Here is a 14,140-nt window from a genome sequence, read left to right on the forward strand (position 1 = left end):
CAGCAGCAGTGACTCAAGCCATCTATGTAAAACTGTATTTCCCTGGAATACTTCGGGCAACAGGCAGCAAAAATAAAACAGCCTTCAAATACACAACTCTCTGTAATAGTTTAACCCCAGCTGGCAACTAAGTACCAAGAAGAAAATAACTATCCCATCCAAACCCAGGACATACCCAATTATCTTTAGCCAAGTATCCAAAGTCGGGCAGAGGGTGGCACTTAGGCAGTTACATTACACAGAAAGGAGAGCTCATCCTTCCCGGTTTGTTGGCAAGATCTGCAGGTTCTTGTAGCATTAATGCATTAATTTAAGCTTGCTGTACATTGTCAACATTATTCCACAGTTGTACAGAATAATTTATTTTCTTTTATATAATGAAAAGTAGGCCAATTCTGGATAAGAGCCTGAATGTGCACTGAATCTTCCAGCACATTTTAAATACGTGTGTATAAATACATCATTTTGTGGTGGAACATCCAGAAAGGAACATGAGGCTAATTCCTGTATGTTTACAAAAGACAGATTAAGAATAAGCTGTGAAAACAAAAGACCACCAGATGTCAGTCTAATTCAAGGCAGGGATCTGCAGACAAGAACTAGATGGAGACTAATCCCTGCTCAAAAGCAACACAATTCTTCCCTATTATCATTTCCTTTTCAGCACAAGCCATCCAAACTCTTGCCCAATTACTGTTGTATTCAACTGGCAACAAGAACAGCTGTTTTTTTCTGGATACTCTCTGACCATTTAAAACTGGAAGACTGGTATCCACAACCTCCTGGGGGTGTATCCTCCCTTAAGGGCTGGGAGGGTATTTCCAGCACTGTAACCCATTACTTATGCTACAAGAGAGTAGGTATTGTCTACCTTGTCCCCTCTTGCCATACAGACAGCCCTCTGCACCACTGTGCTTGTAGGCTCTGGGGACAATCATTAAGGACACCCAGACCCTGGGCAGAAGGAGCAAAGGGGTCTTCTGATGAACCAAAGATGTACAGAAGAACCCCACAGACCCACTGAAGGCTGAGTGGCTGGACTCAGTCCAATTACTACTGACCGGTAAACTAGGACAAGATGTCTCCAAAAACCAGGAGAACTTTTTCATAAAGTCATTTTTCTTCTTTCTTGCATCATCAGTAAATCCAAGGAGAAAACCCAACAGTCCAATGAAACATTCAAACAGGAATAGCAAGCAACATACTGATTATATCACAGAATTCAGGAAATGAAGCTGAGCTTTCTGAACAGTCATCAAGGACCTAAAGAAACATTGAGCAGATGGAACAAAAATTTTATCTTCTTAAACTTGTAGTCTTCTTGAGTTGATGTTTGCCCCCAGAATATACCACAAGCATATATCACAGAATAATTGAACTAAAAGCATCTCTAACTACAGACATTATCCAGGTAATAAAATTACTAATCCAAATTTAGAAACCAGAAGAGGGCAACAAGAGACCCAGGTATAATCCAGGAGAGGATTCTTACCTTGTGCTTGGGGCACCTCACTGAGAAATTCTCTTCGTTTAGTAAACAATCTAAAGGAGGAGAAGACAGCAATGCATTATTTTTTTAATGAAAACCAACTTGAATAATACATCACATGTGTTAATCTTGCCTCCAGGTACACATTTTTCATTCAAAGATCTCTTATAGGAATACTTTGTCAGTATTGCCTGATCTGTGTATTATTAGCAGGTTCATTGCCTAATGCCTGATCTGTGTATTATTAGCAGGTTCACTCCTTCCAGCCCCAAAGTTTTAGCAAACAAAGTAACTGAACACCCCAAGTGACAATGTTGCTTGGATTACCAAGCAACCTCGGTTTTCCCAATGATCTGTATGTAGTAAGAATGACAACAGCAAGCCTACAAATCCTGCATCCCAACCCCCTTCAGCTATTCCAGCCTTCTTTGCTTTAGCACACAGAAGATCGACACATTCATCCAATCTGAACAGACAATCCCTGCATTCCGTAGTACAAATGCTGCCTTTCACCCTTACCCCAAGGCCCTGCCAGCATCAGGGAGAGCAGGGGTGTGTGTCTCTAGGTATGGTGTTTACTTGCAATCACAAGTCCTGGTGGTAAGTTTACACTGTGACACTATGTCTGGTAGTCTGGTCACTCATGCTGCTTTTAGATCTGCTTTCATGAATCTTATATGTGAAGCTTTTATGATCTAAAAAATGATTCAGGTAATTATTTAAACGTATTATGTAAAGTGAGGCACCTATATGGAACTGCTTATTTAGGAACAAATTAAGCAATACTGCCATTTGCAGAGCACTTATTTAGCAGCACTGCCAGAGTATGGATTGCTTCTCCTCACATCCCCCCTCCCAGACTCTGCCTCTAAGTGATGCAAGTCGGCAGCTCTCAGAGCTTCAGCCACAGGAAAAGCAGCACTCCCCTCAGCGCACTCAGCTGCCTCCCCTGGGCACCCTGAATTGCAGGGTCACCACTCAACCTGCCCAAACGCCTGACACTGCTCGGTTCCAGTGGCCTCTTGCCTCGGAGGCTGACCCGAGGCTGTCACCTCATGGGCAGGACCAAGCACCCATCCCCACCTCAGCACGAGCGAGCAATGCTGCCCTGGAGAATTGAGCAAGGTGCTTCTGACCTCCTGCCTACTCCAACACACCCAAGGGCTCACAAGTAGAGAAGTGCAATGGTAACTAAGATGGGCTAATTTAAAACGCTCTTAAGTATGTAGCATAACCAGTGCTACCTGCTGTTTCGATCTGCTGGAAGAGTTTAGCAGACAGCAGGAGACTGGAACTAAAGCTTGAGGGAAAAGCTTTCTAGATACCCAAGCTTTAGCAGAGCATCCCTCTGCTAGGGATTGCTTAATGTTTTAACATGAATGCCTCTGGCCTGAATCAAAGGGAAACAGCATGCAAGAGGCTAAGTTACTTGAGAGATTTTAGCAAAGGGGAGTAAAACCCTTAATCCTGCCACAGATAATTTCAAATGCAGCATTAGCAAATCACAGGAAATAAATAAAATGTCTTCTCATTATAAGGGCAGGAATCATACATTTAGACTACAGCATGAATTATCACTGCATAATACAGCAATCATCAAAAATATACAGAGCAATCATCAAAAACATACACAGTATGTTAGAACAGAATGGAGTTTTCTTCTTTGTTGGAAACTCAACATTGGTAATGAATGCAGTTCTTTAGCTAGTACATCAGAAAGGAAGATTCTACAAGGATCAGGAAGAAGCGCCAGAAACCTTGTACCTAATGCCTGATCTGTGTGTGGAGCTCCATTTCCTACTAAGGTCAGCATTTTTGTTGCAAATACTAATAGCAGATCCAATTAATAGCAATTTTTTTTTTGTTTCTCTTAAAGGACAACTATGAAAAATGTCATCAGCACACTGCAGAAAATCAGCTGAATACCAATAAGGCAGAAATTGTTCATCATTACAAAGCTGGCCTGGATTTTGGTTAGCAGTTCCAAGTATTTTATATAACAGATTACAATTTGTCATGAAGTCAGCAGACACAGAGCTATGATCAGTTCATTGTGGCAGAAAGCAAAAAGAACTGAGACTTGTCCTTGTTTCCACAGATTTTTCTCCATAAAGTAGTCAGGGAAAACCTAAAACACTTTTAATAGAAGCAATTATTCTTCTGTAAGCTTCATACTTTTGTCTCACCCTCTGTGTTCTGCCTGTTACTCATCTTTAATGATACTTGTGAAGACACAGGATTTCTGTTCTCTGAAAATTCATTTTATTTTCCTGTTAATCTTTTCCTAATTTACAGTTAAAAATCTTCTGTAAGTGGAACTGCCTGGATATATGTTGTAGGAACAAGTGTGCTGCAACCATCAGGATCTGATTCCAGGTGGGGAGGAACAAGCAGAGGGAGAGGATATAAAATTTCAGAAAACAAAGATCTTGTTTCCATGGAGACATCCCTAGGACTAAGTTATCTTGAGACATCAGAGGCTCTTCATAAATTTGGACAGATGAAAGCCAAACACAGACAATGTTAACCACAGTCATTTCCATACAAAAATTACTTAAGTGGGACTACTGATCTTGATTTTTATGTAAATGGATAAGAAATGTTCAGCTCTCTTACACCCTATATTGCCAAAGACTATTTTCTGTGAAAGGAAATTAAAAGACAGCCTGAATTCTGCTATATAAAAGCATCCATATGTACAAACTGGCAACTTACAAAGCCACGTGCCTTGCACAGCACTCCATTAGCAACAGTGGGGCAGAGCCTGGCCCCTCACCAGGGTGGGGTTGGACACTGACCACTGGTGCAGAAGCCAGAGCCCAGGTCCCAGCCCAGGGCTGCCTTCAGTGCTGCAAGGAACTGAAGCCATTTGACACACTGCAGCCTCCAGCCCTTTCCCAAAAACATTCTGCCTTTCATGATGCACAGTAACTGACTGGGACCAACTCCTAACCCACATGGATGCAAAGGCAGAAACGCTTCAGCTCACACTGAACTGCTTCGAAATACAACACGGGTACTTCATCTCAACCAAGGCACGGTCACTTCCAGGAATTCAGACAAACCAAGTGTGTATGACTCAACATACCCTAAAAAACACTCCAGCAAGTGTTTTCTGTTTGGCTTTATTTCTTTGAGATACAAAACCAGTCATACATATTCCAAAAGCCTGAAAGCCCTTGCAAATGTTAACACAAACTTCTGAGGATTCAGAACAGATCTGTGACAGATCCTAAATAAAGCAAGGTGGCACCATCCTTCAAAGCAGGATGGTTGATTTCAAAATGGAACTACCACTGAGCTCAAGGAAGCTGAGAAGCACCTGTACAGTTTCACTACAGAAAGACAGTAGAACTGCAAAACCAATAAAAAGGGTTTACAGGCTGAGCAAAGAGAAATAATGTTGATTTGTTTCTCAAGGAAGCCTACATTTTCTGCTTGGTCATAAATGAAAACCAGACCTTATGCCATATAGCTTGGTTATTTTACACAGATTTATTGAAGAGTGTCTATAGATTAAGACAGCTTGATTACACCCACAGATAAAACCAACCTTGCAAACAAGGTCTTTTACTGTCACACCATCAGGCTGAAATTTTAAATGCTGAGAATCTACTTCAAGCTGGGGCTTTTTTAATTGTTTTGGTTGAAAACTTCAGCAGAAGCAGCCCAACAATTTCCTTAAAACTCTTTCTTGGAAAAAAGTTATTCCGCCCATGATAAACATCCCAGGATTTTTTCTCTGAAAAGCTCTACAATATTCTGATTTTCAGTAGGACCTGGACTTTAGCTAAGGCATGCCCTTGCCAGCTACCATAAAACCAGCAAACAGAACTCCCTGAAAAGCAATATGGGGATTTTCATGTACACATCCTCAGAAGAGGCCTATTAGATTTTAGTAGCACGGCCTTTCAGATTTTAAAAGCTAGCTAGTAGCTTTTAAAAATTCCACCAAATATACTTCTGTTTGGGGGTGATCAGGCCCTTCCTATAAATGAACCTCTGCCCTCAGATTCAGGCACCAGTCCCAAAAGCAGTGAAGCTGTCAGGGGACATTTCTAACACTCAAGCAACCCAAAAGAAGAAAGTGACCATTTCAAAACTGCAAAATGGGAAGCACTAGTCCAGCAGGCAGAAGTGAAAACAGTACTGAGAAAGGCAGCCAAGATACAGAAAGAATGGAGGCTAGCAGGAAGGAGACCAGTGCTACCGGAAGTCAGGAGCAGGGAATTAAGGATGAGTGCCAGCAGGAGGCTAAGACAAAGAACTGATTGGAAAAAGGCACAGAAAAGTGAAACAGAGAATATAAAGGACAACATACAAGAACAAACCAGGACTAGCAGGGTGAGGTGTGACAAGGAGCTGAGTTAGGAGAACCAAATGGCAGTAACAAAGCCCAGAGAGGAGAAAGAACTAGAAAAAACAAGAGAGGAAGAGGTGAAGTAAGAGCAGAGAGGAGGAAGTCAGAGTAAGAGCTAGAAAAAAGGAAAAAAGAAAAGTCAGATAGAATTAGGAGGAATTGGGTCTTACAAAGAGATTGGAGTAAGAAATTTGTAAAGAGAGGCCTGAGAGCAACTAGATAAAAGACCTGTGGCTGGTATGAGAAGCCAAAGAGAACACATCAGACATACAGATGAAAAGGAACAAACAGATAGGAAAATGTATTTTAAAAGCACCAATGAAGTATTTTGTTCTCACTACACCGTACTCTTCCTGAAGTGAAACCAGAGACTCACCAGTTTTACCAACTCCTCCACTATTTTTTAAATATGTTTGTGAAACCTCACAGTCCAAGTATCCCATCTCCATGCAGCTCTTGCAATTTATTACTGCTGTATTACTCAAAGGAGGGAAATTAGCTTGGAATTGTGCACTCCAACAGATGGCCACATGACAACATGATGTCTCATAACAAAATTAAAAGAAGTAAGCATAGCCTTGGAACTTGAACACAAAAAGCTACTCTAAAAAAAATCTCACAGGTTGCAAAGTCAAGACAAAAGTGAAAAAAAGCCAAATTTAATCTAACCCATGTCTACACATTATATAGCAGACATGTTACATTTAAATTGGACTAAATAGTATGATTATATACTGGGTTATGTACATGATGCTGCCTCTTCCATGCATGACACAGAACTGCTCTTGGGAATCAGTCATGATTGTTCAGTACGTTTCTCATTTTGGAGAATCCTACATTTGCTGAAGTGGAGTAGAGTTAATATAGCTGAAGGAAAAGGAGAGTATCTGAATTTTGATATCTGAATTTAGAACCCAGAAAATGCTACATACTGTATCTAGCAAAACATGAATTTAAATTAAGCCCTCAAATTATTGGGAACATTCACTATAATTTTTGTTTTTTCATGGTACTGAAAAGGGCAAGTCACAAACCAGAAACAAATACATACTAAACACAACATGAATGTGAATCTGATTGGTGATTGTGTGTCTCAAACACACTGTACAAAAGCAAGTTTATTAATGTTCATGAAACTCTCAGGCAGGACAGAGATTAACATTATAGGAAATCTCCCAGTTCTACCTTCAGAACTGAGAAGGAATCATCTGCAGTAAGACACAGATCAAGCAAGGACAACATATGTTCATGAATGAGTACCCCTCCATCCTACAGGCTGAGGTAGGGCCTTATGAAAAGACATATCAACCTTTAATTAGGTGATTACTATAAGATAGATTCATAAAAGACCAAAAGTATACTTAAATGGACACCTTTATTTCTGGTATTTTTTTGAGTATGTGATTTTTGCAACCTGAATAATCTTTCTTTTATGTGAAGTCAAGAATTCTCTCTGCTAGTAGTACTGTGGCACTAGAATATTCCACTGCAATATTAATTTAAAAATAACATTCCTATTAGAATAAAATGCACATCTCCAATAGGGTGGGACTTCACAGTGAGAGGTGCAATGCAGTCATACAGAAATGAGCATTCCTACTTCAAATACTTGGAAAACAGCATAAAATGGGTGGTGAACAAGTGGGTTGCTGTGGAATTGGAATAACAAACAAGAAGCTTGCAATTATTTTCCAGTCTAGAGTTGTAATCTTGAATCCTTTCCTGCTTGTTATCGACTAAATTTTGTATGACAGAAGTGAGTTACAGGGGACTGGAAAAGTGGGGTATTATTTACTCTGAGATTGAATTTTTTTTACCCAAGAACAAAGTTTATCTCCATGAGAAACTGTCATTACTGCACAAAACCCACCAAACTACAAGCCCAGGCTCATAGCTGGAAATAGTATCATCCAAATAATTAGCTTGTATAAAGATGAAAATTGGACCTACTCAGGAGACTGGCTGAAGTGCTTCTTAGGAGGGAGAAGGATGGTTGTGCTGCAAATGGTACTGATGATTCTACAAACACAAACACTGGAAATCTTTACTAGGACCACCCATAGAAGTATAACCCTGAAAGAAGAAACCCCCTTGCTGCTTACTTACATCCTTTTAACAAAGGGTTTCTATTTTTGGTAAAAAATGAGTGATCAGTTCTCACACTGCAGTCAAATTTCAGTCACTGTAGCTGCACTCCCCCAAGCCAGGCTTCTTCTGCTCTTTCAGGCAGACTCCTTTTCATTACAAGCTCCATCTTGTCCCAGCGTGTTACTGTATGCTGTTTATTGCATGTCGTTTCTCACCATTTTTATTACTTTATCTTCACAGTAGGAGAAAAACTGAGAGGGAGTAATTTGTAAAGCACCTCAGAATTATTTAGTGTAGTATGAGTTGAGTAATTATGGAATACAGTTGCCATGTGTTCCTACCTGCATCGATGGCACATGGGTAATGGTATCGGAAGGAGCAGCCTTTGTTGTAGCAGCCTAAGGTGGCTCCTGGTTCCTGGCAATGGGAACATTTCTGAAAGGGAAACCAAAAAACAGTAATGAAGATTGCAGCCATTTTTCTGAATACCTGTATTTTCCTGGGAATTTTATCAACCACATTCCAGCACAATTTTTTTGATGAATCACGTTAAACTCTGTCTTTCTACACCATGCAAATAAAGGCCTTTCAAACAAGTAACAACATAAGCTCTTTCTAACTATGAACTTTTCAGTTGTGCTAAGCAGGCAAGAGATACAAATGATCAGCCATTCAGAAACAATTCGGAATAGTTCTCAAATCTGTTTTACTGGCCTGTGTTTCAGTACCTGACAATGACATCACTATTAAAATAGGAGGAAAAAGAGTGGTTTTGAACCTACAGCAGCTTTAAAAGGAGAATTAGCATAACAAATAAAGATTTAGAAGACACCACCATAAAAGTAATTTGGTTACATCACTGTCATTATCACAAGCAGTTGAAGATGATCATGGCCAAGTTCAAAGTTTTTTCACAAGTGATCAAAAAGGGTTTATCTGGAGCAGAAGATGCCATTGTGGGAAAATACCTCATCATCACAGAAATGGCCCATGTCCAAAAAAAAACCCGCACTTGCAGTGCAACAAGGATGCTCATACAATTGTCAAAATAGCTCAGACTGATCTGATGACCACGTTCAATTTGCAATAGTCAAATCCTATTAACTCAACTAGTTAATGATGTATTCAACCATAACATCAGACAATTGTGAAAGCAGAAAGAAAGTCTCTCACCCGTTTACTTCATCCTGAATGACTTAAGAAATGACCTAAGGAAGTAATTCACAGCTCATTCAGACAGCCATTTTATTTCTTGAATGTATACACTAAGTGATTTTTATTAACTAATCTGATTCTGAAGAAAGCTGATTTCTGACAAGTTGACATTTTTCCCTTAAAAAAAAGATGTAGCCATACATGGTAGAATTCACCAAAAGCTAGGAGACTGCTACTATTTAAAAATTAAAAAGTAATTAACTACTGGCAGAAAACAAAGAGAGGAACTACCATAATTTTTGAGTCACATTTTAAAAAGACAGGAATTTTATTTATTCTGCTAAATACAACGAACACCATAATAAGGCCCTGTATAATTTGTACAATTCACCTTGAGTTCAGGCTGTGAGAAGTTGCCTTTGGTCCCTGCCTGCACACAGGGATGATGACATGATCTAAAATCACTGCTGCTGCTGGCAAAGCTGGTGTTGAACCAGGCTGCTCTATTGCCACTACCAGTGAGCTGCACCTGCACCGCACACGAACAGCTGTGCCCAAGCCAGCAGCGCACCTGGCACCGGACACGAGCCCGGCATTCCCACCATACGGGGACACTCATCTGCCAACACGGCCACAGCCCCTGGCCCACGTGTCTTCAATCCCTGATCAGCACGCACGCTGCAGTGGAGATCTGCAGAACCGACGCGGCCAAAGCTAACAGCCACAGCAAAGTTCCTCACTCAGCATGGTAAACGGGGCTGATTACAGTATTTCCAAACCCTCTGAGAATATCTGACAGTTATTGTTCTTCCTACTATTCTGTGCTTTGCAGAGATGACTATAGTTTGTATTTAAATGCCTGAATGAAGATGAAAGCAAAACTAGCTCCAGCCATAAACCAGGAGGCCCTCTTCAAATCAAAGCAGATGCAACTAACAGAAAAGCTTGTGAGATGTCAGTTCTCGTGACATCTACAACTGCAGTTTTGAGTAACACCTTCTCTTTATGGGTGTGCCAAAGCATCCTGAGCCTGATCTTCAGTACTTCCCACTAAATCACGTCTATATTCTAAGCACAACAAACTACTGCAGTATTTATGATGCAAGGGAAGTATCCCTGAAGCCTAGAAAGAGACACACAAGCAGCTTATTATTGCCTGTCAGAACATCAATGAAAGTTTCCAAAGATTAAAAAAAGAGGCTAAACCAATATTGAAATGCACACCGAAATATGTGGACCACTAGCCAAACTGCAACGTAATTCACTCTCCCATGGGAGTAAAACCAAACTTTATCCATAGAAAATGTCTTTTCCTGGCTCTGAAGTCAACTCTAGAAAGATATTATGTACTGGCAACAGTCCCAGATTCACCTATGCCAAGTACTCACAAAGTGCAGCTTGAGGAGTTCTGAAACAGAGCTCTGGACCTGCGTACTTTATTCTCGTTTTTAGATGTGGCTGACTGGGATTAATTATTCTAACAGGAGAGAACCCAAATTGACTATTCTTTTTGAATGTAGATATGAATTTCTAGTCTTGCTCCTCAGAGGCATTCTGCCCTCCCCACTTTATCTCATCTTTTACGTACCATCACACTGTTGCAACAGAAGGTCATTCTCCCCTGGAACACTGTGTCCTGTGCAGAGCAGTCAATAAGGACATAAGAACTACAGCAGCAGAGATTGAATTGCAGCTATATAAAATATTTCTTAACACTAAACAGGCATGTCTTAAAAGAGTATGGTGTGTGACACAACAGAAAACAAGACCCCTAGCAAAATTTTTGATACTTTTCCAAAAGGTAATTTGTTTTTTGAACTTACTCTTTGGTGCATCTAGCATGGTTCATGTCGCTATTCTGAAAATCACATTCTGAACATGACAGGCATTTTGACAAATTTTCAGCTGAGAATGGGTAAGGAATGCTTTAAAATTATTTGTGATTTTAGGACTGATTAGACAGTAAAAGTGGGTAGTTAAGATGCCAGTGCATGTGCATTGAAGCCTTCACTGCCCCTTTTTTGAAGTCTGGCAGACAAACAGAGATTTTACCAAGGTTACCTGTGTTACGCCCACAGCAGCAATTCCCAGGTGGATGACTATGCCACTGACAGCTCAAGGCAGAGATCATCTGCTGCTGCTGGCTCCCCTGCTGCTGAACAAGTCTCCATTCTGGCAGATGCTTCTGCTTTTCACAAGCCACTGACAGTCTAATGGCCCCATTTCTTCTACCTCCCGGGACCCCCAACCATCTGCTTCTTTCAGGGGAAGCTGAGGGAACCACATACACAATAACTACTCTTTTTTTCAAGTTCTTCCTTCTTGGCACACCTGAGTGACTGAACAAAGCAGACGCCCTACAAAGATGTGTGGTTCTAAAACAACTTCAGAGTCTATCACTTTATCTTTGAAAGAGACTATCATCATGTAGTGCCACATGGTTTCCAAACACACCCAGGTGTTCCCAGGAAGACAAAAAAAAAAAGTGTTTAAAAAATTTCTGGATGGTCTCAGTCTTCTTTTTCAAGACATTGCTGCTGTGCCTTAAAAGGTAAAAAAATGCCTCGTTCCTGCTGGTACTTTCTGTAGCTTTGGTTAGCTACATATCTCATGTATTTATGCTTCAAAAGAAAAAACAGGTACACTACAACTAGGAAACATTCTAACACCAAAATAAAATCACAGAAGTTCTTACAAGGAAATGTGTAAATTCAGCATAATGACGACTAATTGTTCTCTTGGTCCACCAGCAAATTTTCACCCAAACTCCACCATCCTGCAGCCATTCGCCAGCAGATGGTAGCAGCCTGCTTGTCACTTGTAAAGGAATTATAGCATTCTTAGCCAGGGAAACATCACTCCAGCTCTCCTGGGAAGAGAAATTCCTTTTGCTCAGTAAGGAGCCTGCTTAACCTCCCCTGCTTGAAAGAGCTCAAGGCTGGTACTTGGAGTGTGCTCCCAGTGGGAGGTGCCAATGGATAGTAATCATTGCCAGGCATCTAATCAACTCTTGGCTTAAATGTTAAAAAAGAAAGAAAAAAAAAAGAGGGAAAAAAGAGACCACACAGCAAAGATTGATTCATAGGTCCTATCTCCACAATTCATCTCTGACCACAAGGCACATATATCTCACTTAGAATAGGCTGGAGAGACTGAAAAGTGCCATTTAGAGGAGACACTCCATCCCATGAACTAAATTATCAATAGTATTAAAGCCAGATACATTGTCTCTACCTCTCCCTGCTATTAGCAGCCCATTTTTTCTTTGCTACAGCTCATCATTCTGTGTCTACCAAAATGAAGTAACAGCCAACCTGGAAGTGTGAACAGCTGGGGGACAGCTACCAGCGGCAGCAGAACAGCTCTGATTCATTTAAAATGCTACAGCACCTACCAACAATATTTCTTTTGCTTTATGCTTGGCTTTTTTCCCCCTTGCAATCTGTATTCTTCCACTCTTCTGACACCACACTGCCATATATAATAAGAGTATGCTTTTGAGTACCTTTTTTTTTGCTTCCTTCAGATTTGTACCCAACTCCATGTAAGTGCTGTAACATAAACATGTCCTGAGCTACCTACCTTCCTCCTCCTGAACAAGCACAAAGCCTTGTGAAAACCAGTGCCCCAAGCTGCTCACTTTGCTCACTTTGGCTCTGCACTGACAGAGATAGTATCTTTGTCCCCAGACAAAGTACTTCTTAGTACTGGAATCCTACATGGCTTTGCTGGTGGGAAGATGGAAGCTGCTGACTAGCCCTTCCAAAATATTCTGGGCAGGAGCAGGAACAGTTGCTTAGAAGCAGAAATTAATTGCTTGTACACAAATGTAAGGTGTTTTCAGACGACTCCTCAGCAATCTTCCTTGCCGAACAATTACCAAACCAGTTTACACCAGGACATTCACAGCAGGATCATATTTTCTACTATCTGTAATACAAACCATCTTTTCTTGATCAGTGGTTATATACCCTATACTCAGACCTCTTGGCTTCCCCTCTTCCAAAGTTTTTCCTTTGGTTTGTTTTCTTTCTTTTTCCTTTACTTTGCTTTCTAGGCATCTTCTTGTTTTGCCCCTTCTCCCATACCAGTGTCAAGAATGCATAAAAGGAGTAAAATGGAAAGCAACAACTGAAGGTTACTAACAAAGCAAAGAAAGCAAAAAGTGAAATATACGTGGCATTAATTATACAGGTACAAGTCTTTGCTTTACATGTTATATGTATTTTTCACACTCTCTCCTTCTCCTGTTTAAATTATAAGCTTTTAGGAAAATAATTGCTTCTGTATAATTGCACTGCACAAATGCAGATGTAAGATAATGAGGACTTCAGAGTCAGCTGCAATATTAGGAAGGAGGGCCTTCTGACTATTTCTGATTAAACAGTTGGCAGGCTCGGCAGAGGCTCGGGTTTAACATCCAGGCGAAAGGGCAACAGAAACAGCAGGCAGCCTCATTCTCTTTCCTGGAAAGTGGGATGCAAAGAGACAACTTACTCCAGAAAGCTACAAGAAAAAATAAAAATAAATAAGTGCGTGTGTGTGTGTATACATATATATATACTGCTTGTTACAGGAGAAAGAAATACGTGATTTTGGAAGACTTCTGCAAAAAGGGACCAAGATGAAAAAAGCGAGGTGGGAAGACATCTTTAGGAAACAGGAGAGGAAAAGACTTCCATTCTAATGTGCAGATACTGGTTAATGAAAAAAAATTGTTTATGTGACTGTGGCTAGAGATAACAACCAGCATGAAAGGACACAGAACTATTAGTTTACATTTCCTGACAAACAATTTTAACTTATCAAAAAACCCAGACACAGAATATCAGTAAAATGAACCCCACAATTAAAAAGATAAAAATCTTTAAACCTGCATCACAAAAAGGCATCTCTTGCCAATGATGATATCTTCTTGTAGAAAGCAAATCAAATAATAAAGGATAGTATTTCAGAAGTAAAACTGGACAGTTGTCTTCAAGTCAAGAAACTAAGGACAAATTTAGATTCCAAGATTTCAGCAAACAGACAAATCAATGATCTGGAAG

At 40.3% G+C, this 14,140-nt stretch overlaps 1 protein-coding gene across 4 annotated transcripts in view; it reads right to left on the reverse strand.

Annotated features, from left to right (window-relative positions):
• TCF20 (transcription factor 20) overlaps window positions 1-14,140 on the reverse strand; it is a 129,198-nt gene that overhangs the window by 5,941 nt on the left and 109,117 nt on the right. For all 4 annotated transcript variants that reach the window (XM_066549652.1, XM_066549651.1, XM_066549649.1 and 1 more), the window contains 2 exons: window positions 8,279-8,372; window positions 1,493-1,542 (listed from right to left, as the gene is read on the reverse strand). In XM_066549652.1, coding sequence (XP_066405749.1) covers window positions 1,493-1,542; window positions 8,279-8,372 — 144 coding nt within the window. The remainder of the gene's footprint in view (window positions 1-1,492; window positions 1,543-8,278; window positions 8,373-14,140) is intronic.

This window comes from Molothrus aeneus, chromosome 5, assembly GCF_037042795.1.
Source record: "Molothrus aeneus isolate 106 chromosome 5, BPBGC_Maene_1.0, whole genome shotgun sequence".
In the NCBI taxonomy this organism is placed as follows: Eukaryota; Metazoa; Chordata; class Aves; order Passeriformes; family Icteridae; genus Molothrus; species Molothrus aeneus.